Here is a 24,242-nt window from a genome sequence, read left to right on the forward strand (position 1 = left end):
AAAACAGCATTAGAATAGACAGGTGTTTGAGGGCTGGAGCAGGCACGATGGGCCGAATGACCTCCTTGTGCGCTTTAAAACCCTTATGGCGCCTCTGACAGTGCAGCACTACCACAGTACTGTGCTGGCCAACCTAGATATCGAGTCTCTGGAGGGGCTCTCGAACTGACAACCCCCTGCAGGAGATGTGAGCGTGCTGTTCAACTAAACGAAAAGTTCTGTCAACACGGCAAGATTTTCAACTTACCCACAGTTACAAATCTCGCAGATGCATTTTCGGGTCATCTTTGCCGCTGTGTTTTTTTTCCCCCTCTCAATCTATATGATATGTATAAAACAGTGCGAGTGATAACTTGGCTGCGTTTAAGCCAGTCAGCAAGCAAGCAGCGTCTCCGGCTCGGCGGCCTTTATTGTGTTGGGGGGCGGGAAGGCTCACGGTCTCCAGGCCAGCAACCGTCGCCCGGACGACCGCCGCGTCCTAGCAACGGCGCAGCGCCGGAGGTGCCGTCAGAGGTCAGAGGGCGTTGGGCCCGGGCTGATTCACGTTGGTGATCGCACTCAGTTCCTCTCAGACGGTTTCCACCGTGTGGGTAAGCGGGAGCTCGCTCTTTAACGCCGCCGCGGTCGGAGGTTGGGAGGTCCGGTGGTGGTGGGGCTTCATTTATGGGAGGTCCGGTGGTGGTGGGGCTTCATTTATCCCGGGTGTGGGGTTGGGCTCAGCTTCAGAGTCCCAATCACTCATTCAGTCCACCTATTGAAACTCTGGGAGGCTCAGTGCCCGCAACATGAGGAGCGAGGCCAAGCCCCCCCCCCCCCCGCCCTGTGAGGAGACTGGGTCTGGACGCCCCAGGTTTTAGAAAAATGAGAGGTGATCCCATTGAAACATACACACAGTTCCAGGCTGGACAGATGCAGGGTGGGCGTGTTTACAACCATGATTAGGGCCCATTTAGGGCTGAGATGAGAAGGGGTTTCTTAAGGTTACCAAATGTTTTTTGCAGCTGTCTACCCTAGAGGACTGGTGGGGGATCAGTCATCAGATGTATTCAGCGCAGAGGTGGATGGAAAATTGGTGTTGGGGTAAAATGATAGGTTGTGATCCGTGCTCCTATTTCTTACATGTTGCTCGCCCAGTCAGACAGTGCTGGGGTCTGACTCTCTCGTGGTGATTGTGAGAGCCGATGCCAGCCAGCCTGCAGCAAAGTTGGCCTCTGCCTGATGCTTTCCTCAACCTATCTCCGATTGTGGGTGTGTGCGCGCGCCTGTCAGTTCCAGCCCCAGTTTCAGACCTGCAATGGTATCACCCACCTGCTGTACCTCTTCACTGAACCTTGGGTCTTGCAGGGGGATAGTCGTACCTTTGACTCGGGTTAAAATCCCAATCCATGTAATGCAGCCTGACACTCCCAGTACAGAATTGAGGAAATTGTTGCACGGATGTGGTGTCCCTAGTGTGCCACTACCACCTAGACCTAGAATACCTAACCATGAAGTTTCGCCCCTTCTACCTCCCACATGAATTCACCTCTGTACAAATCACAGCAGGCTACATCCACCCCAGGCGGAAGTGAAGAAAGCACTTGACGAATTACATTCCACCATCAACAACCAAGAAACAAATCACCCCGAAGCCCTGACAATCGTGGCTGGAGACTTAAACCAGGCTAATCTCTGGAAGATTCTACCCAACTCCATCAATATATCTCCTGCCCCACCAGAGGTGCAAACACTTTGGACCACTGCTACATGAGCATCAAAGGTGCCTTCTGCTCCATTCCCGACCACACTTTGGCAAATCCGACCACAAGTCGTTATTCCTACTTCCGGCTTACAAACAGCAACTCACGCGTGCTGAGCCAGTCAAGAAAACTGTGCAGTGCTGGTCCGAGGCTTCTGAGGACATTCTCTGCGACTGCTTGGTATCTGTGAACTGGTCCATTTTCAAGGCCACGGCAGCTAACCTGGACGAGTACACAACCATCGTCACAAACTTAATCAGTAAGTGTGTTGAGGATTGTGTACCAAAGAAGACAATACGGGTGTTGCCCAAATTGGAAACCCTGGCTCAACCAAAAGGTCACTGCCTGCTGATGTTCCGGACGGAGGTGTTCAAGTCTGACGACCCTGACCTATATAAGAAATCCAGGTACGATGTACGGAAAGCATCAGGGATACCGCATCAAACTAGAGTCCTAGGCCAACGACACTAACCCACGATGACAAAGAACAAAGAAAAGTACAGCACAGGAACAGGTCCTTCAAGCCCGACCATGCTGCCCATCTAAACTAAAATCTTCTACATTCCTGGGTCCGTATCCCTCTATTCCCAACCTATTCGTGTATTTGTCAAGATGCTCCTTAACTGTTACTATCGTCCCTGCTTCCACCACCTCCTCCAGCAGCGAGATCCAGGCACCCACTACCCTCTGTGTAAAAAAAAACTTGCCTCGTACATCGCCTCTAAACCTTGCCCCTTGCACCTTAAACCTATGCCCCCTAGTAATTGACCCCTCTACCTTGGAGAAAAAGCCTACGACTATGGCAGGGCCTACACAAGATCATAGGCTACAAGGCCAGGTGGAATATCTGGAGCTGGAGCATTCCGACTCGATGATCTGAACACGTTCTATGCCTGCTTTGAGCAGTCAGCCAATACATCAGTGCCACCTGCCCCAACAGCCTTGGGCACACTCATACCCACTATTACAGCCTCAGAGGTAAGAGCTGCCTTCTTGAAAGTGAATCCGCGGAAAGCGATGGGCCCCAATGGCGTCACTGGGCAAGCACTCAGAGCCTGCGCAGATCAGCTTGCGAGTGTATTCGCAGATACCTTCCAACACCTCACTCTTCTGCTCTGAGGTCCCCACCTTCTTCAAAAAGACCACCATAATACCAGTACCAAAGAAGAACAAGGTAGCCTGCCTCAACGACCACCGACCGGTGGCCCTGATGTCAGTTACCATGAAATGTTTTGAGCGGCTAGTCATGAGACAAATCAATGCCAGCCTCCCAGATGGTCTTGTTCCACTGCAGTTTGCCTATCACCACAACTGGTCCACAGCAGATGCTATGTCCCTGGCTCTACAATCAACACTCGAAAACCTCGACAGCAAGAATATCTACGCAAGATTGTTGTTCGTAGACTACAGCTCCGCCTTCAACACCATTATCCCGACAAGACTAATAACCAAACTCTGCAATCTTGGACTTGACCCTTCCCTGTGCAGCTGGATCCTTGACTTCCTCACCACCAGAACGCAATCTGTCAGGATAGGCAATAGCACCTCCTCCACAATAGTCCTCAACACCGGGGCCTCGCAAGGATGTGTGCTCAGTCCGCTACTGTACTCCCTATACACACACGACTGTGTGGCGAGATTCAACTCCAATTCCATCTAAAAGTTTGCGGATGATAGGACTGTGGTGGGCCGTAACTCAAACAAAAACGAATCAGACTACAGAAGGGAGATAAATCACTTGGTTGCATGGTGTACCAAAAACAACCTCTCTCTAAATATCGGAAAGACCAAGGAACTGATCATCGACTTCAGGAAGCGTAGTACAACACACACTCCCATCTGCGTCAATGGCTCCGAAGTGGAGATGGTCGATAGCTTTAAGTTCCTGGAGGTCACCATTACCAACAGTCTGTCCTGGTCCACTCACCTTGATGCAACAGTCAAGAAAGCCCAACAACGTCTCTACTTCTTATGTAAGCTAAAGAAATTCGGCATGTCTGCATCGACTCTCTCAAACTTCTACAGATGTGCGATAGAACGCATCCTGTCCGGCTGCATCACAGTAGTATGGCAACTGCTCGGTCCAAGATCGCAAGAAACTGCAGAGTATGGTGAACTCAGCCCAACGCATCTCACAAGCTTGCCACCCTCACATTGATTCTGTCTACACCTCCCGCTGCCTCAGGAAGGCAGACAGCATTATCAGAAACCCCTCCCATCATAGCATTGCTTTCTTCCAGACCCTTACATCAGGCAGAAGGTATAGAGGTCTGAAGACCTGCACATCCCCACATAGGAACAGCTTCTTCCCCACAGCTACAAACCTCCTCCCTCGGACTGATCTATTCCCTGTAAGAATACTATTCACGACGCCCTATGCTGCTCTTGCTCATGTATTTGCTTTGTTTGGCCCCTTATCACTGTTTGTCGATGTACAATTGTTGATTATTCTTTTTTGTCTACTATGTACGTACTGTGTACGTTCCCTCGACTGCAGAAAAATACTTCTCATTGTAATTTGGTATATGTGACAATAAATCAAATCAATCAATCACTATCAGAGGTGCTGTCTTTCGGATGAGGGTTAAATTGTGTCCTGCTTGCCCGGGCAGATTTATTAAAAAGATTTAGTGACACTATTCAGGGGAAAAGCAGAGAAGTTCTCCCCAGTGTCCTGGCTAAAATTTATCCTTGATTAGGAAACATGTTATCGCAGTGCTGTTTTCCGAAATCCAACAACGATGATATGTCAAAAGTACTTGTTGGCTCTAAAGTGCTTTGGGTCATCATGACGTTGTAAAAAACGCAATATCAATGCCAGACTTTCTTTACATGAGTGCTGTTGGATATTTGTCATATTTATATCTTTTATTTCAGATCTTCAGCATTGATGTTACTTGTTTAACAGATTCTATGATTCTTCTATGATTAATGTTTTGCACCAGCTGCCCTGTGCACAGCTCTTCATGCGCAGCTGGTAGATCCCGAATTCAGCTTTCATTTTTGTGAGCAAGTCTCCTTCTGCTCGACTTATTGCACACAGCTCAGGTTGCTAACTATGATTTGGCATCTTCCTCGCATGACCTCTATTTAAGGTTCCTCTTGTCATCTTGCAGCACCCCCCTGCCCCACACTCCCAGTGGTTGCCTGACACATCTACTCTTGTGTTGCACTGCGTCCTAGCATAATTGGATGCTGAGCAAACTCTTCAATACCTGGTTGACTTCTTCTTGACTGTCAAGCAGCCTTTGTTCCCACCAGCAACTATTTTTATAACTGCTAAACAGAAATGTTCACAGAAAAGGAAAAGAAAAGTATATAATTATTTTTAATGAGCCCATGACCATTTTTGGTTTTTGTTTACAGCAGTGCCCAGGAGCCTATTCAGTTCGTTACAGACTCAAGGAGAGTCTTGGCGGGTTGGGAACCTTGCTAAGCACTCCTACACATAGGAGAGCATCAGCCCAAAGTGCTTTGATCCCAGCAGTGAAAGACAAGTATATTTTACCGGGTGCCCTACATTCACATTTTATTGACTAAGAAAAGCTGTCACAAGCTGGTGTCAGTTAATGAAAATCATTGACTGTGAAGGCTTTGGCTCGCTGGGGTCAGTCGTCCTATACCAACGGTTCTCCAGCTGTTTTGGTGAAGGAATATGTAATGACTTAGACCAGGCCTTTGAGATTGGCCAATTGGAATGCGAGTTCCCTGATTATTGGGCCAATCAGGGACCCTCTTTGTATATAGCAGGGAGTGTCAGATCCTCTGCACTCCCAGTGTAGACAGCAAGCTGAATGCACCTGGTTGTACTGCTGTTGTTTTTGTTAATAAGGGATTCTGGTGTCAGGACTTCTGCCTCTGTGGACTTATTACAGAATACCATTTCAAATTGATTTTTAATCATGGACCCCTTTCATCTAGGTTACAGTACTTTGTAATAGGCATATAATCAATGCAGGATGTACAAAATGCTTTTAATATCAAAAATATAGTGAAAAATCCAAATATACTGTCCTGGTTTTAGTGGTTATATATTTTGCATTTAAGATATTTTGCAATAGTTTTACATCAATCATAAATTATTGTCTACCTTGACTTCTATGTTACCAAAACATCAAAACTAACCCATTTATCTTTGTACATGGTCAAATGAGGCTTTAAATATGTCTTAATGGAGGAATGCAGTTTTCTCAATTCTTGTCAATCTAAACTATTTATTTTAATGAGGCAGATTACTGTGAGAACAATTAAAATGAAAATACATTTTTGTGGTCATGACTCCTCCCTCCTCTCTCACTTTTTCTGGTACTGGAAACAAAGCGAGATATTCCTGCTTATCGTCTACCTGATGCACTTACTGATTATATAGCTCCTTGCTAACTGCAAGACATTGGGGTTACTAAGTTATGGGGATAAGGTGGAGGTGTTGACCTTGGGTAGGGTGCTCTTTCCAAGAGCCGGTGCAGACTCGATGGGCCGAATGGCCTCCTTTTGCACTGTAAATCCTATGATTCTCAATGTTTCTCACTGGATTTGCTCCAATAGGTTCTAGTCTATGCTGTACTGCTGAAACATTCAAGACACAAGAACAAATTAGTTTTGGTATTCTCTCCAAATATATTGATATTTCATTTTTGAAATTAAATAGAATTAAGTGCCAAATGCAGTAAACTCAGGTAAAATGTAGCCTGATGAGTACTGCAGGAAATAAATGGGGTGTGAGACCACATGATATACAGGAATAATAATGCATAGAGGCAGATGGAGCAGGGAAAGGTGCAGCAACAGACTCAGGCAGTCCGAGAGGAAACGAGATATGGCAAAGAGAGGAGGAAGGAGAAACACTTAAATTTTGACTTTTTTGCATCCTTGAGCATCCCAAAGTACTTTACAGCCAATTCCAACAATGACCACACTTCAAAATTGATTAATGTAGGAAACGCAGCAATAATAATGCTTCCAAGATGCCAGGTAGTGCTGATTGAGGTCTGAATGCTGCCCATGACATTGAGACCTCCTTGCTCTTCACATAGAGCTTGGGATCTAGTACAAACTGAGTTTATTTTGCCTTGGACCTCCATGTGATGCATCTTACTGGGAGGACTTGTGTGGGTTGGGTGGGGTTACGGGGATGGGGCGGAGAGGGAGGTGGGCCTAGGTAGGATGCTCTTTCAGAGGGTTGCTGCAGACTCAATGGGCTAAATGGCCTCCAACTGCACTGTAGGGATTCTATGAAATTTCTATGAATATATGACTATTTCTTTAAGGACCTGCAAACATTACTGTGGGAAATGTATTAATACTCCATAGACTCGGGACACATTGCCGTGGGATTTGGATGCATTGCTATGGTAGATGCACTATTAATCCAAATATTTTCAAATATTGATAGAGGTGATCACTATAGCTCCAAGGACCTGCCAATTTTTCTGTGAAAGATACATTATCATTCTATTGAAACCATGAATAATTCATCAAATATCCTTTAATGAGTTACGTGGCATCAAATCACTTCAGTTTCTATGTCACAATAAATTGATAGGTAAAGCACATCTGTCCCTGTGAACTCACCTTACTGATTTTGGCTATGTCAACATTTAATTGCTACTTGTTAGCTTCCTTCAGCCTTGGATTCTTCATCATTTTAAAATATAAGTTTTACGCATTACTAAAAGCCATATTATGACCTAGCCTGGTTTCCTGAACCGTGCTATGCATTTACAGTATTCCCTGGTATTCGGTATTTTGAATGTAAAATTTGACACTTTGGTACATTTAGCTTGTATTATTAACCAAATATGCAGTGGTATAATTTAATTTGTATTTTGTTACAGAATCCAATTCATAATGGGTCATACTAGTTTGGAAAACATTGTTGATCTACAAAAGAATACTGCCAACATCCGGAATATCTGTATCGTAGCTCACGTGGACCATGGTAAGATTTGTCTTTAGTATTAAATCAAGGACTTGTTAATTTATATTCTCCAGAATTTGAGTAGCTGTAAATATAGTGGAGAGGGCACCAATTACCTGACATGATTACTTTTTATGTTGCTTTGGTCTAACTCCTTGCTACACTTGTAACATGTGGACAGTAGGTTTTATTTAATTTCCTCCTTGTTTGGTTTCATGAGCTTAGACACATTGGAAACTTACTTCAATTTAGTGGGTCAATGTTAAACTCACTGAAAGGATGGAAATGACATAACATTTCGAGGAGACGTTTCAAGGTATATTTGTACATGTTGATAAATAGCCACAATATCTATAAATTAATGTAGGAACAGATTTGGGTGGCCCGGTAGCACAGTGGGAAGCACTGTTGCTTCACAGCGCCGGGGTCCCAGGTTCGATTCCCAGCTTGGGTGAATATGTGTGCGGAGTCTGCACGTTCTCCCTGTGTCTGCGTGGATCTGCTCCGGGTGCTCCGGTTTCCTCAACAAGTCCCGAAAGATGTGCTGTTATATAATTTGGACATTCTACAAATTCTCCCTCTAGGTACCCGAACAGATGCCGGAATGTGGCGACTAGGGGCTTTTCACGGTAATTTCATTGCAGTGTTATGTAAGCCTACTTGTGACAATAAAGATTATTATTATTGCTGTGATAAACTTTATTTTAGGTTCAACATCTTTGTCACTAAACTAACTGAGCATCTTGAACATCAGGCTTGATGGTTGAAATTGTGGATTTAATGTTTTTGATTTGTGTGTTAACACATTAGGATGTGGGTTTAATATAAATTGTGGGTTTGATACTTTAGATCGAGGGTTCTCAATGTGTTTCCCTTTGAAACCCACCACCTATGTCATAAAAAAATTACACAGACAAATGTAACACATCACAAATATCTTTACCTTAGTAAATATTAGTTCTACAATTATACATTATTTTTGATTTCATTTTTAATGTGAAACTGATGCTGCACAAATGTTCTGTCAAGACATTGGGGTATCTTTAGAAAGCATATTTTAATGACATGCTTGATGTTCATCCTGTCGTGGTTCTGCTTAGGTTAGTGCAGAGTAGATTCATCAACTAAAAGTTAGATATGAATAATCTAGACGTAAGATTTGGAAGTGCAGAATGTGTAACTGGACTGATGTATGTGGAAGTTTGTGGACAGTGAGACTGTCTTGAGCAAACACGTGCAGTAGATATCTCCATCTTAAATCTCTTTGGCCCGAGCCATTGAGATGTAATGCAAGTTGGTGATAGAACACACAGAACACAGAACAGTACAGCACAGAACAGGCCCTTCGGCCCTCGATGTTGTGCCGAGCAATGACCACCCCACTCAAACCCACGTATCCACCCTATACCCGTAACCCAACAACTCCCCCCCTTAACCTTACTATTAGGACACTACGGGCAATTTAGCATGGCCAATCCACCTAACCCGCACATCTTTGGACTGTGGGAGGAAACCGGAGCACCCGGAGGAAACCCACGCACACACGGGGAGGATGTGCAGACTCCGCACAGACAGTGACCCAGCCCGGAATCGAACCTGGGACCCTGGAGCTGTGAAGCATTTATGCTAACCACCATGCTACCGTGCCGCCCATAATATGTTCCGACATAAAGGGAATAGGGAAAAATATCAGGAAAGGTTGCTGCAGACTTTGGTCACATCTTGTAAGGAGATGCAGGGCTTGGACTAAGGGTGTGGAGAGAAAGGGGAATCCAGGTAAAATAAAGAATGAGGATGTTTAGAAATTGATCCTATTTAACAGGTACAGTGTGCTACCTGTGTGAATAAGGATAAAGTTTGTCAGAAGGAAAGGCAGAATGCAGACTGTGGCACCTTGGAGCAGGATGCCATCCAAAGCAGGGATGAGGGGAAGCTTAGAGTGATAGCTGTGGGGCACTAGATAGCATCCTTTGTGAACATGATCGAGAGCCCCACATGGTATTTGCCTGCCTGGTACCAGGGTGAGAGACATGTAGAACTTGATGGCAGGATGTTGGGGAGGGAAGATTTAATCATTGTGGTCCATTTAGAACTAACAGCATAGTGAAGGCACCGAACACGTCAAGAGACTTCATTAGGGAAGTGCAGAGGTGAAGTAGGCGCACTGGAGAGAGTGCACAAACCTCAAAACAATGTATCAAACAATATACATTGTATATCTTGTGTTGCCCTATTATGTATTCTCATGTATTTTCTTGAATTTTGTTTAATTCCCTTTTCTTCAATGTACTGAATGATCTGTTGAGCTGCTTGCAGAAAAATACTTTTCACTGTACCTCGGTACACGTGACAATAAACAAATCCAATCCAATCTATCCAACCCTTCAAGCACTCAACTGTGGCAAATTACACATTGGACTTCAGCTCTCTCAAAACCCATCAAATCTGAGTGGAAGTAAGTTGTCCTCAATCTCGGGACTGTTTAAGAGAGAGGATGTGGATTTACTAGAATGATACCCAGACTCTCAGGGTAAAAACATGAGGAGAAATTTCACAAACAACAATTTTCTTCAATTTAAAAGAGTTAGGGGTATGTTGACCAACATTTTCAAGATTCTAAGGGGAACAGATTTGGTAGAGAGAAACTATTGCCGTTGTTTGGGGAGGCCAGGACTGGGAGTATAGACTAGAAATTAGAGCCAAGCCTTTCAAGTGAGATTAGGAAACACTTACTTTATCAATAAGTTATTTTATCAACACATTGTTAAAGTTAATATGTCTTTGGAGTTCTAATGTGAATATTGGGATCACAGTCTCAAAACCAGTGTCTATTATTCTCTTTTATTTACCATGAGAAATGAAATGGGCCAGATCTACATTCTCAATTCACTACATGCAGTTAGTGCCTAATATATTGGACAACACTGGCCTAAAGTGATACTGTACTTACAGCAATTGGTAGCTTGAGGCCTAAAGTGATACTGTGCTTGTGGCAGTAGGTGATTTGAGCTAGAAGGTAAAACTTTGTTGTGGACACTAATCTTTGGGGAATGGCATTAAATTTACTTTAAATTGTCATTGTTGATAATTACATTGAGCAGAGAATCTCTGCTCTAGATTGTAGGTTTGATTCTGTAGATTATTAAGCCACAATGTTTGAAGAATTTCATCCATGTAATAATTTTTTGTGATAAATGCACCACTAAAGCAAATCTTAACCATAAGAGATGTATAGGATACAGTAGTGAAACCATTTGTTCAATAGTGTGTGAAACATTTCTCATTTTATAGTACCTCAGCGGTCACTACTAATGCTATCTGGTTGTGGAAATAGAATTGTTTTCATGCTTGCATTGTAGATAAATGATATAATTGACTCTGTATTCTGTGCTAACATGTCTTCCTTCTCTCCCGCGACCCCCACATAAAACAATCAATAAATGAATAGTCTGATTTCTACTGTAAGCCTATTAGAAATACAAGTCAAGGTCGATTGTGTCTTAAGGTTTTCCACAATCTCTTTTGGATGTAATTTCTCAAGATAATCCATTTCTACCTTCATTACCCATCAATCAGCTCATTCTGCTACTGAAATGTTCAGCTTGCCTTGTTACCTCCAGACTCAACTATTCAACTGCTCTGAAGGCTGATTTTCCACCTTCCACCCTGCTTATCCAAAACTCTGCTTCCATATTCTAACTTGCACCAATTTCTGCTCACCCGTCACCCTTGTGCTTGCCGATGTAAAATTACTGTCAGTCCCTAAATACCTTGATTGGAATGTTCTCGGCTTCATTGTCAAAACTCTCTAAGACCTCTCTCCTCCCTAACTCTGTAACTTCCTCCAGCCTTTTCAGAGCTTGGTGGTTCTTCTAATTCTAGTCTCTTGTGCATCGCCAAATGTATTTGCCCCCATTGGCAACTGCACCTTTAGATGTCGATGCAAGTTCTGGAATTAATTCCCTAAACCTTTCCACCTCTCCTTAATAAGACTCTCTTTAAAATTGACTTCCTTGAATCAGATTTTGATTACCTATCCTAATGTTTCCTCTTTTACTCTCTCATTTTTCAATTCTGTTTGATTATGCTTCTGTTAACTGTCTTAGGACATTTTATTTTATTAAAGGCATTGTATGAATGCACTTTATCATCATTTAAATAAGTGATTATTGTAATTAGAATGTCCAGACACATCTGCTAAATTCCCAAATTAATAATTTTATATTGTTTGATGTGAAGATTTTTCACCTAATATGAATTGTATTATATATTCTTAGGAAAAACCACCTTAGCTGACAGCCTTATTGCTAGCAATGGGATCATTTCTAATCGACTTGCAGGAAAGGTAAGCTGCGAACAAATTAGACTTATTATTCTTCGAAACAATTACTTTGCAATTAATGGAATTCAAAGAATTGTTTTCTGATATTTTTGCTTTATGATGGAGCATTTCTGAAGTCTATTGCTTTAATGGAATGTAGTTGAGGATGTCAAGGCCAGCGTTTGTTGCCCATCCCTAATTGCCCTTTAGAAGGTGACAGTGAGCCACTGCCTCGAAACACTGCGTCCGATCTGATACAGGTACACCCACAGCGTTATTAAGAAGGGAGTTCCAGGATGTTGACCATTGACAATGAAGGGATTGTGATATAGTTCCATGTCAGGGTGGTGTATGGCATGGAGAGGAGCTTGCATCTGCTAGAGCTCCCATGCACCTGCTGCCCTGTCCTTCTAGGTAGAGGCCATGGGTTTTTAAGGTATTGAAGAAGACTTGGTGAGTTGCTGCAGTGCATCTGTAGATGGTACACATTGCAGCTAGTGTGTTGGTGATGGAGGGAGTGAGTGTTTAATGCAATGAGATACCAATCAAGCAAGTTACCGCCTTTGTCTTGGGTGGAGTCAAGCTCCTTGAGTATTGTCGGAGATGCACTCATCCAGGCAAATGGAGGGTATTCCATCACATGCCTGAGTTGCGCCTTGTAATGGTTGATGTGCTTCAGGGAGACAGGAGGTGGTTTATTCCCTGTGAATTCCAAGTCTATGACCTGCTGATAGTGCTATCAAGTGATAGTTACACATCAATAACTTGCTCAGTGATGCTCAGTTTGTGTTCCGCCAGGGCCACTTAGCTCTTGATGTCTTTAAAGCCTTGGTCCAAACATAGACAAAAGGTGAGAATGATTGCCCTTGACACCAAGGCAGCATTAACCCGAGTTTGGTATCAAGGAACATTAACTAATAATCCCTGCAGCACAGAAGAAGGCCATTCGGCTCATCGTCTGCACTGACCCTTGAAAGAGCACCCTACCTGGCCTCACCCCGCCTTATCTTCGTAACCCCACCTAACCTGCACGTCTTGGACACTAAGGGGCAATTCAGCATGGTCAACTTGCACACATCTTTGGACTGTGGGGGGAAACCAACGCAGACTCGGGAGAATGTGAAACCTCCACACAGTCACCAAAGGCTGGAATTGAAACTGGGTCCCTGGCACTATGAGGCAGCAATGCTAACCACTAGGTCATTGTGCCGTCCTTAGCACAGAGCTCGCAAAAGTAAAGTCTTGATGCAACTTGGAATCAAACAAGTTCCATGAAGATTGGCATCTTTGGTGCTGGCTGCCTCGAGAGGAGGCACAAGGACCTAAGAGCAGGAATAGACAACATGGCCCTCTGCCATTCAATATGAACATGGTTGAACTTGGGCTTCAACCCCATTTTCCTGCTTACTTCCCATATCACTTGATTCCCTGAGTGGTCAAATGTTCATAATCCTTTGAATGAAATAAATTCTTCTCAACTGTTCTCTTACCCTGAGACTTTTCCTTCATGCTTTAGATTCTCTCACCAGCAGAAACAATCTCTCCGCATCATCCTATCAACCTCTTCAGAATTTTGTAGATTTCAATTAGATCACCTCTGATTCTTTAGGCCTAGGATGGATCATCCATGCAAACTTTGGCTTCTTTTGAACTGACACGCTGGGCTCCACTGTCATTGAGGATGGGGATATTTGTGGAACATTTTAGCTGTTAAATTGTCCAACACCACTCTCAACTTGATGTGGCAGGACTGCAGTGCTCTGATCTGATCCATTGGTTGTGGAATCACATGCTGCTTCTGCTGTTTAGTATGCATGTAATCCAGTGTAATAGCTCCACGAAGTTGACACTTTATTTTTATGTGTGCATGCTGCTGTTCCTGGCATGTTCTCCTGAACCATAGGTTTGTTGGTAATTGTAGAGTGAGGGACCATTTGATTGCAGAGTGTGGTTGAATACAATTCTGCTGGTGCTGATCACCCACAGCGCATCATGGAAGCCCAATTTTGAGTTGCTAGATTAGTTCCTTCCAAATCTATCTGATATAGCAATATGGTAAGGTTCACAGAGTTGGATGGAGAGTTCCTGAGTGTAAAGATGGGCTTTGAAATGAAATGAAAATGAAAATCGCTTATTGTCACAAGTAGGCTTCAAGTGAAGTTACTGTGAAAAGCCCCTAGTCGCCACATTCCGGTGCCTGTTCGGGGAGGCTGGTACGGCTTTGTCTCTATAAGGATTGAGCAGTGCTCACTCTTACCTTTACTGTCATCGACAGATGCATCTGTGACAGAGGTTAGTGAGAACAAGATCTGGTTTTAATGGTTTAATGGTTCATCCACCATCTGGCGCAGACCCAGTCTAGCAGATATGTCCTGTATGAGATTACCAGCTCGATCGGTTGTGGTGCTACTGTGCCACTTTTGATGATGGACATTGAAGTCACCACCCAGTCACATTCAGTGCCCTCGCCACCCTCAATGCTTCTTCATGGAGAGGTACTGATCATCTGTTGAGGGAGTGTAGACGCTGGAAATCAGGAGGTTTCCTTGTCTATGATTAACCTGATGTCATGAGACTTCATTGGGTCCAGAGTCAATGCTGAGGACTCCCATGGCAGCTTTCTCCTGACTGTATGGCTCTGTGCCAGCGCCTCTAGTGAATCTATCCTGTATAGTGGAGTCAGGAGATAATAATCTTTATTAGTGTCACAAGTAGGTTTACATTAACACTGCAATGAGGTTACTGTGAAAATTCCCATTGAATGAAAGGTATGGGGCTGGATTTTCTGCAACCCGGCGCCGAAATCACGGCCGGCGCGGGGGAGGAGAATCCACTTTCACGCCGTAATCGGGCCTGGCGCCAGTCCGGCAATTCTCTGGGCCCCGAAAATCGGCATGACCGCGGAGTACGCCGCACCGCCAGGGGCCATTGCCAGAGGCCCGCCCAGCAATCCTCCGCTCCAGACCGGCCAACTTCCCGACGGCGTGGAACTAACCACCTATTGCCGGTCGGGATGCTGGCATGGCGGCTGCGGACTCAGTCCGTGGCCGCCCTGATTGAGGGCGAGGGGATTGGAGGCCAGGGCGGGCTTTATAGGCGGACGGGGATTAGATCTGCACGGTTTCAAGCTCGGGCGCTTGGCCGATCGCGGGGGGGTGTCTCCATTCCCTGTGTGGCTCCACGGTTCGAGTCCGCCCTGGAGCTCGGCATGGCCGCTGAAGGCCGCCATCGTGCACATGCGCGGACTCCGAACTGGAAGTGCGGGGGCCCGTATCAGCAGCTAAAGCCATGAGATTTACTCAGTCCCTGCTAGCCCCCTGCAGTGCATTGAATTTGTTCAACTTTTTAATAGGAATTTCGGGAGTAAAACCACCGCTTTTTACTCCGGCGTGGGGACATAATATCATTTTGGGAGAATCCAGCCCATGATTCGAGGAGCATGATCACGTCTGGCTGTTGGTTGTTTAACCTATAGTACAGCTCCCAATTTTGGCACAGCCCCTAATGTTAGGATGGAGGATTTTGCAGAGTCAGCAGGCTGGGTATATCATTGTGGTTTCTGATGCCTAGGCTGATGCCTGGTAGTCCATCCCTTTTTATTCCTTCTCAGCCTTTGTGTCGTGCTATGTTAGAATTGAGTGGCTTGCTAAGCTATTTCAGAGAGCAGTCAAGACTCAGCCACATTGCAATGGGTCAGGTGTCACATGTAGGCTAGCTTTCCTTATCTAAAGTCCATTAGTGAAGCAGATGGGTTTTTAAGACAGTAGTTCATTTTTAAAAATGTGTTCCTTCCTGGGATATGGGAGTTGCTGGCAAGGCCAGCATTTATTGCCCATCCCTAATTACCCTTGAGAAGGTGGTGTGAGCAACCTTCTTCAACAGCTGCAGTCCATGTGGTCAAGTACACCCACAGTGCTGTCGGGAAGGATTTTGACTGAGTGGCAGTGAAGAAATGCCAATTATAATTCCAAGTCAGGATGGTGTATGGCTTGGAGGTGAACTTGCAGATGATGGTATTCCCATATATCTACTGCTCTTGTCTCTTGATCGTTTCATGGTCACTGTTACTGAGGTTAGTTTTCAATTCCAGATTTATTAATTATTTGAATTTATTAATGAATTGAATTTAAGTTCCACCTGTGGTATGTTCCCAGAGCATTAGCCTGGGCCCCTGAAAGCTAGTTCAATGTAATTATCACTACCCCAGCATCTCCCCATTCCTGCACTGTTGTCTGGACTAATTTATTTTTGATGCATGTGCTGTAGGTGAATGCCGGTTCACATGAAACACCAGATTTAGAAATTTCTAATGATGCTCCTATGACTTTTCTTTATGTATCAGCAGAAAGGATTGATTGGGAAATTCTACACCTGGTGATATCTTATATCCTGCTTTGGAAAAGTTAATTTGATTTTGCTATATACACCAACACTTAATTAATTAAAAAAAATTATATTGAGATTTTACATTTTAACAAGTAACGCAACAAAGTCACAGGAATGGTCCAGCACTGCAAGAAAAAGTAAAGGCCCAACATACACGAATACAGAGGAGAACATACACGAGAACAGTAGAGTTGCAGTTCAACTGGGTCAATATAATCATTAGACATAACCTGATATCTTTAAAAATCCCCCCAGAGAAGAAGGGAGAAACAGGATAAAATGTTATCAAGTTTATCAATTGAAAACTTAATAAAATAGTGCACACCTTCTCACATGGCGATTGCTCATAATTACCATGTTCAGGATAAATCTTTCACACCATGTTTGGACGCAGGGGGCTCAGTTTGCTCTAGGGGCAAATGAATACCAACCACAGCACCAGACCTGGTCTAGCTCAGCACACTTCGGCGCACAGAATTATATTTATTGAGATTTTACATTTTAAAATGTATCCTATATCCCAGCCGGTCCTGCACCTCCTCAACCACAGCCCGGGCAGTACACCTCCCCCACTGCTACAAAAAGTAAATATTACGCCAATCCAAACCGCGGAGACCTCGTCGCCAAAGAGCAGAGGAATCGGCAAGACACTCAATAATTGGGTGTCCTGGAAGGACGGGGCACTCTATCCTACCAGCACAATAAGGGGAATTCCCCCCCCCGTGAACTACCGAACCAAACCAGGATTTATAACAGCACACTGCTCACCCAAATGAAGAAAAGGAGGCAATCCCCCTGAAGGGAAAATGCCCATATGACAAAGAGAAAAAGCTGTTGAGTCAAATAAGAAGCCTCCGAACCTTGAGGACTGGACCCGATGACCTGACACAAGACTCCTCAATGACTCCCCCTAGGACTGATCTGTTATCTGTAAGAACACTATTCACGACGCCTCTGCTTCTCTTGCTCATGTATTTTCTTTGTTTGCCCCACTGTAACCAATCACTGTTTGTCGATGTACCATTTGTCAATGTACTCTGTTGATTATTCTTTTTGTCTACTATGTACGTACTCTGTATGTTCCCTTGGTCGCATAAAAATACTTTTCACTGTACTTTGGTACATGTGACAATAAATCAAATCAATCAATCAATTAATCAATAAGAAGCATCCCAACCACAAGGGTGGCAACAGGTTATCCAAAGTGCAGGACTCGGCTCAACCCCTGGTCCCCGTGTATGAAGAGTCCTCTCAGAATGCCCCCAATAAGCCTTCGAGAAGGATGCCAACAGGATTCCAACAGGATGCCAACAGGATGCCAACAGAATGTCAGCCCGGCACCGTCTGACACAAAAATCAGCTCCCCCAGGACTCCCCAAAATCTATGCCAGCTAGTCCTGCACCTCCTCAACCACAACTAGGGCAGCACACCACAACACTGAACATCACACTGCTCACCCAGATGAAGAGAAGAAGAAAATAAAAAAAAATACCCTTGCGGGAAAAGCACCGGGTTGGTCTAGGAACACTCAACAAATCAATCAAGGATTAACCGATCCCACCTCGGCGTGCGTCACTTCTCATTTCCAAAGAACACCAATCTCAAAGAAAAGTCAGGAGGAATCCAGTCCTCCCCAGGATAAATAATCCGCCCAGGCCATCGACAGAGATAGACAATGATTTTTTAATTCAAAATAACAAAAAGCTAATTAAACACTCGATATATTTAGCTCTAACTGAGGCCTCTACTCAATATCATTTATGCGCGACACAGTAGCACCGTGATTAGCATCGTTGCTTCACAGCGCCAGGGTCCCAGGTTCGATTCCTGGCTTGGGCCACTGTCTGTGCAGAGACTGTACGTTCTCCCCGTATCTGCGTGGGTTTCCTCCGGGTGCTCCGGTTTCCTTCCACAAGTCCCGAAAGATGTGCTGTTAGGTGATTTGGACACTCTGAATTGATGACTTAAATAACCTTACCGTCGAACTCCACACCAACCATCCACTCATCACCCTGCCATGGCTCCACTCATCTTCACAATCAACAAGACAAGGGGTGTCCAAAATACACTTCTCTCCCACAGCCGCAAGGAGAACATGAAAAGAAAGGAGTAAAACTGTACACAGAACTCATATCACATAAATCAACTTAATATGGTTTGGCTAGAACAGGATAATAGACGACTTTAGTCCTTGTGCTCACATCCCGCAGGCCCTTGCAGGAGAAAAGACAACAGCAAATTCATCAGCAGCATCATCATAAGGGAGGACACCCAGGATTATTGAAGAACCTCAGGATAATAATACCATTTATGTTGCTTGAAAAGATTAAAACCAAACACGATCATCGAACATTTCTCAGGATTTCTAACGAATGAAGCACCTTAATTGATGCATCATGCCCCATTGAACCAGATCCACCCAGCCTCAATCAGGATTACTGATTTTATTGGGGCCAATATTCAAATTTTGTCAGGAATTCATCTCACTTCTTGCCAGAAACCGGACACATGGACCATCAGAATATGCGACACACCATGCAGCAAGATCTCAACAAACTGAAGGCAGGCCTTAACCAGGGAAAGTGCTCTATCAAATGCACGGATTCTCTCATGCGCTTCCATCATTCTGCCAGGGATACTGGAGCTGAGGCCACAATCCAGAACAACAGTCTCTGAGGTGGTCATCATCCCGATATCCATTGCACCGCTGAGGTGCAGGCCCGCTCATCAGCAAAAACTCCACTGAAAACCCAGCTCTATCCAGCCAACTCCTACCGCTTCAATTACACGATTCGTCACGATTTCACTTGGATCATCATTGCAAAACTCAAGCCAGGATCGTGTGGAGATATATTTCTAAACATATGTCCCAAAAAAAATTAATTACGAAAAAGTGCACAAGGATAAAAATAAAGGATTAAAAGATGAGCAGAGCCGAAGCTTGCGGAAATGCAGCCTTGCTCCCCCCCGCCCCCAATTAATTTTTACCTGTTCCACTATTGAAAACGGGAATCTGTGTGACCAACCGAACAGGCGACAGCAATTCAGGAACTTGGGCCCATTTATACCAATAAAAAAAAGCTTAACATTTGAAAAATATCTTTCATTTCTCAAACACTTTGAAGTCAATGAAGTACCTTTTGAGGTGTTACAATGTAGGAAATCAACAGCTAATTTATACGCTCCAAGCTCCCACTAAGAGCACTGTTAAAATGACCAGATAATCTGTTTTAATGATATTGGTTGAGGGACAATTTGAGCAGGACAGCGGGGTGAATTTCCTATCTCTTCAAATAGTGTGCCATGAGATTTTTTTTATGCTTACTGAGAGAGCACACACAACCTCGGTTTAATTTTTCTCTTAAAGAAAGCAGCTTTGATTTTGAAGCACTCCTTCAGTACTGCACTGAGTCTTTAGCTCCAATTTTGTACTCGTGCTTTACATTGTGCCACGGTCAAGATATGATGGGAAATATATATATATATTCATTTATTCATCATCTGGAATATTACATTTTTTTCTCTGCTGTTTAAAAATGGAGAATTACTGAACCACCAAATGGTTCAGCCAGTCACCTGATGTCTTGCAGCAGTTTCAAGGCAACAATGGCCACGGTGATGAGGAGTCGACTAGCTAATTCCGCACAAAGGAAAACCTTCACAAGACATAATCTCCCATAATGGTGGCAATTGTCAAAACGTTAATCGAATCTGTCCTTATAAGGTTGTGTTACTCCCTGTGGGGAAGGTGTATATCCATATCTTGAGTCAGTTTGAGGCTGATCATTGTTCCCAGAAGCTTTTTTTAGAATTTGCGGCTGCTTCTCCCTCTATTATTGCAACAAACTCGTAAATTATCATAAAATCATAAAAACAACAGGAATATATTAAATTGTTTTCTATTTTCGTATGCTCTTCTGTAAGTTTTTTAAATTGTGATTTGCTAATGTTCTATTCAAAATGTGATATCTAGAGATTAAAGCATACCCTCAAAACATCCATACAGATAGGATTGGCCATGTATTGTAAAGTAATACAACTGTTCTGTAACAATTGCAATGGTATCTTGTGGAAGGAGGAAACTACCAGTTTAAATTGCATATTTGTTGTGTGAAATGCATTGATAGTACTCTATGTGTGCTTTCCCTGTATATTTCTTTGTAGTTGCGGTACATGGACAGCCGGGAGGATGAGCAGCTCCGAGGAATTACAATGAAATCCAGTTCCATATCATTGCACTTCAGTGTGGGTAAGTAATTTCAAAGACTTGACAACATAGAATCACAAAATCGTAGATCACAGAAGGAGGCAATTTGGCCCATTGTGCCGGATCTTTTGAAAGATTCTCCACTTAATCCCACTCAGTTTCCTTGTTCTCTACACACTTGTCCTTCTTGAATACTTATCTGCCCTGTAGTAAATATTTTTTAAAATGCTGTTTTGATTTCTAGAGAATTGGTTGGGTCAGTGAATTGAAATATGTTGTAGCTGTTTTCATGCCTTAACACTCTTTCTTTGGAGAGAGTATTGTGAAAGAGTGGAATAATTTATGGTGTCACAAAAATAGATCAAGGAATCCAAGAAATTGGAATATTTTCTGTGGGTTATGTCCTGGTAAAAAAAAAACATTTATTGGAATTTTTACACTTTTGAAACAGTTGAAACAATGTTACAAAATAATTCCATACATAAGGATAGCAGACAATAACGGCTCAAAAACATGGGCACAAAATGGAACAGGAGAACAGCAACAAAACTGGCTTAGTACATCACTGGGCAAAACTGAATATTCTTGCAAGCTCACCAGAAATCAAGGGATGGATAGGATTAAAGCATAAAAACATGACATGGCAGGGTTGATCGCACCCTCCCACATCACCTTACTCGCAACCACATCGGGCGCACACCAGCACGCAACCCTCTCGGCTCCAGAAGCACCATAGGCATCAGCAACCCAACCATCTCTGTCGGATATCAGACCCAACTGCACCCATGCTAAAGCCAAGAATGTTTGTTTGTTTATTGTCACGTGTATGAGGTACAGTGAAATGTATTTTTCTGCCAGTGGCTCAAACAGACCATTTAGTCCATGAAAAGAATCCAAAAAAAGTCCAAGGAAACCCAGCTCTAAGTAGAAATCACAAGTGCATCTAAAATACAACCAAACTCCCATCCAGGCCTGGGACAGAACCAGTGTCAAGAGTCAAAAAGTAATGAAGAGATGGCCGGCACAAACAAGAGTCCACGTAATATCGCAATTGGTTACACCACAGTAAAAAATTGCTGAGGGAGATAGGAAATGGGTGACCACCAGACAGAGGAAGAGTAGGAAGGCAGTGCAGGAGTCACCTGCAGTCATCTCCCCCCAGAACAGATATACCATTTTGGAGACTTTAATCTTTTTTTAATAATCTTTATTGTCACATGTAGGCTTACATTAACACTGCAATGAAGTTACTGTGAAAAGCCCCAAGTCACCACATTCCGGCGCCTGTTCGGGTATACAGAGGGAGAATTCAAAATGTCCAAATTACCTAGTAGCACGTCTTTCGGGACTTGTGGGAGGAAATCCATGCAGACACTGGGAGAACATGCAGACTCCACACAGACAGTGACCCAAGCCGGGAATTGAACCTGGGACCTGGGAGCTGTGAAGCCATAGTGCTAGCCACTAGACTACCGTGCTTTGGGGCAGATGGCTCACTAGGGAAAGGTGGCAGCAGCCAGGTTCATGGCACCGTGGCTGGCTCTGCTTTCCCGGGCAGGAGAAAGAATTGCGAGCTACAGTGATAGGGGACTCGATGGTAAGGGGAATAGACAGGTATTTTTGTAGACGCAAACGAGACTTCAGGGTGGTATGTTGCCTCCCTGGTGCAAGGGTTAAGGATGTCTCTGGGCGGCTGCAGGACATTCTGGAGGGGTAGGGTGAAATGCCAGCTGTCGTGGTGCATATAGGCACCAACGATATAGGTTAAAAATAAAAATGAGATCCTACAAGCTGAATTTAGCACAGGGCTAAATCGCTGGCTTTGAAAGCAGACCAAGGCAAGCCAGCAGCATGGTTCAATTTCCATACCAGCCTCCCCGAACAGGAGCCGGAATGTGGTGACTAGGGGCTTTTCACAGTAACTTCATTTGAAGCCTACTTGTGACAATAAGCGATTTTCATTTCAATTTTTCATTTAAGGAGTTAGGAATTAAACTAAAAAGTAGGACCTCAAAGGTAGTAATCTCTGGATTACTACCAGTGCCACATGCTAGTCAGAGTAAGAATGTCAGGATTGATAAAATGAATACGTGGCTTGAGAGATGGCACAAGAGCATTCATTTGCTGGGACATTGGAACCAGTTCTGGGGGAGGTGGGACCAGTACAAATCGGACGGTCTGTACCTGGGCAAGACTAGAACCAATCCTGGGGGGAATGTCTGTGGTGATGTTGGGAGGGTTTAAACTAATGTGGCAGGGGGATGGGAATCAATGCTGGACATCTGAGGGAATTAAAGTGGGGACCGAAACAAAAGGCAGTAAGGGGAGAAGTGAAAGCCTGAGAAACCAAAGTCAAAAATCAGAAAGGCCCACAGTGCAGAGTACAGAGACTGTGGAGAACTCAGTGAATGGGTCCAGTAAGGCTAAGAGAAATAAAACACAGGGAGAGGGTCTGAGAAAGCAGGGCAGAGAGCAAGGAAAATCTAGATTAAATTGAATTTATTTAAATGCAAGAGGCCTGAAGGGCAAGGTAGATGAACTCAGGGTGTGGATGGGTAAATGGGACTGGGATATTATAGCTATTACTGAAACATGGCGAAGGGAGGAGCAGAACTGGCAGCTCAAAGTTCCAGGGTACAAATGCTATAGGAAAGGTAGAACAGGGGGTAAGAGGGGAGAGGGAGTTGCGTTTTTGATTAGAGAGAATATCACAGCAGAACTGAGAGAGGATATATCAGAGGGTTCTCCCACTGCGTCTATATGGGTAGAACTGAAAAATAGGAAGGGAGAAATCACTTTGATAGGATTGTACCACCGGCCCCAAATAGTCAGCGGGAAATTGAGGCGCGAATATGTAAGGAAATTACAGATAGCTGCAAGGAAAATAGGATAGTTGGGAACTTTAACTTTCCAAACATTGACTGGGACAGCCAAAGCTTAGGGGCTTGGATGGAGAGAAATTTGTTGAGCGTATACAGGAGGAATTTCTCATTCAGTATGTGTATGGTCTGACTAGAGAGGGTGCAAAACTTGACCTCCTCTTGGGAAATAAGGAAGGGCAGGTGACAGAAGTGTTAGTGAGGGATCACTTTGGGACCAGTAACCATCATTCCATTAGTTTTAAGATAGCTGTGGAGAATGAGCGGTCTGGTCCAAAAGTTAAAATTCTAAATTGGGGCAAGGCTAATTTTGATGGTATTAGACAGGAAATTTCAAAAGTTAATTGGGGGAGTCTGTTGGCAGGCACTGGAACGGCTGAGGAATGGGAGGCTTTCAAAAGTGTGTTAACCAGAGTACAGGGTAAGCACATTCCTTTTAGAGTGAAGGACAAGGCTGGTAAAAATAGGCAACCCTGGATGACTCGGGATATTGAGGCCCTGGTCAAAAAGAAGAAGGAAGCGAATGACATGCCTCGTAAAAGCAAATTACTGCGGATGCTTGAATCTGAAACGAAAGGGACAATGCTGGAAAATCTCAGCACGTCTGGCAGCATCTGTAGGGAGAGAAAAGAGCTAACGTTTCGAGTCCGATGACTCTTTGTCAAAGCATGCATCGGCAGCTGGGGTCAAGTGGATCCCTTAAAGATTATAGAGGTTGTCGAAGTAGAGTTAAGCAAGAAATCAGGAGGGCAAAAAGGGGACATGAGATTACTTTGTCAGATAAGGCAAAGG

The 24,242-nt window shown here is 44.0% G+C and overlaps 2 protein-coding genes across 2 annotated transcripts in view; one reads left to right on the forward strand and one right to left on the reverse strand.

Annotated features, from left to right (window-relative positions):
- The window catches only part of saxo2 (stabilizer of axonemal microtubules 2), a 127,436-nt gene extending 127,015 nt beyond the window's left edge, over positions 1–421 (reverse strand). The window contains exon 1 of the mRNA XM_038814264.1: positions 248–421. Coding sequence (XP_038670192.1) covers positions 248–285 — 38 coding nt within the window. The 5' untranslated portion in view covers positions 286–421. The remainder of the gene's footprint in view (positions 1–247) is intronic.
- A 78-nt stretch (positions 422–499) lies between these two features.
- Positions 500–24,242, forward strand: part of efl1 (elongation factor like GTPase 1) — a 405,088-nt gene continuing 381,345 nt past the window's right edge. Inside the window, exons 1-4 of the mRNA XM_038813286.1 lie at positions 500–590; positions 7,574–7,677; positions 11,934–12,001; positions 20,529–20,613. Of these exons, the coding sequence (XP_038669214.1) occupies positions 7,587–7,677; positions 11,934–12,001; positions 20,529–20,613 (244 nt within the window). The 5' untranslated portion in view covers positions 500–590; positions 7,574–7,586. The remainder of the gene's footprint in view (positions 591–7,573; positions 7,678–11,933; positions 12,002–20,528; positions 20,614–24,242) is intronic.

The sequence above is a fragment of the Scyliorhinus canicula genome, chromosome 12 (genome assembly GCF_902713615.1).
Source record: "Scyliorhinus canicula chromosome 12, sScyCan1.1, whole genome shotgun sequence".
NCBI lineage: Eukaryota > Metazoa > Chordata > Chondrichthyes > Carcharhiniformes > Scyliorhinidae > Scyliorhinus > Scyliorhinus canicula.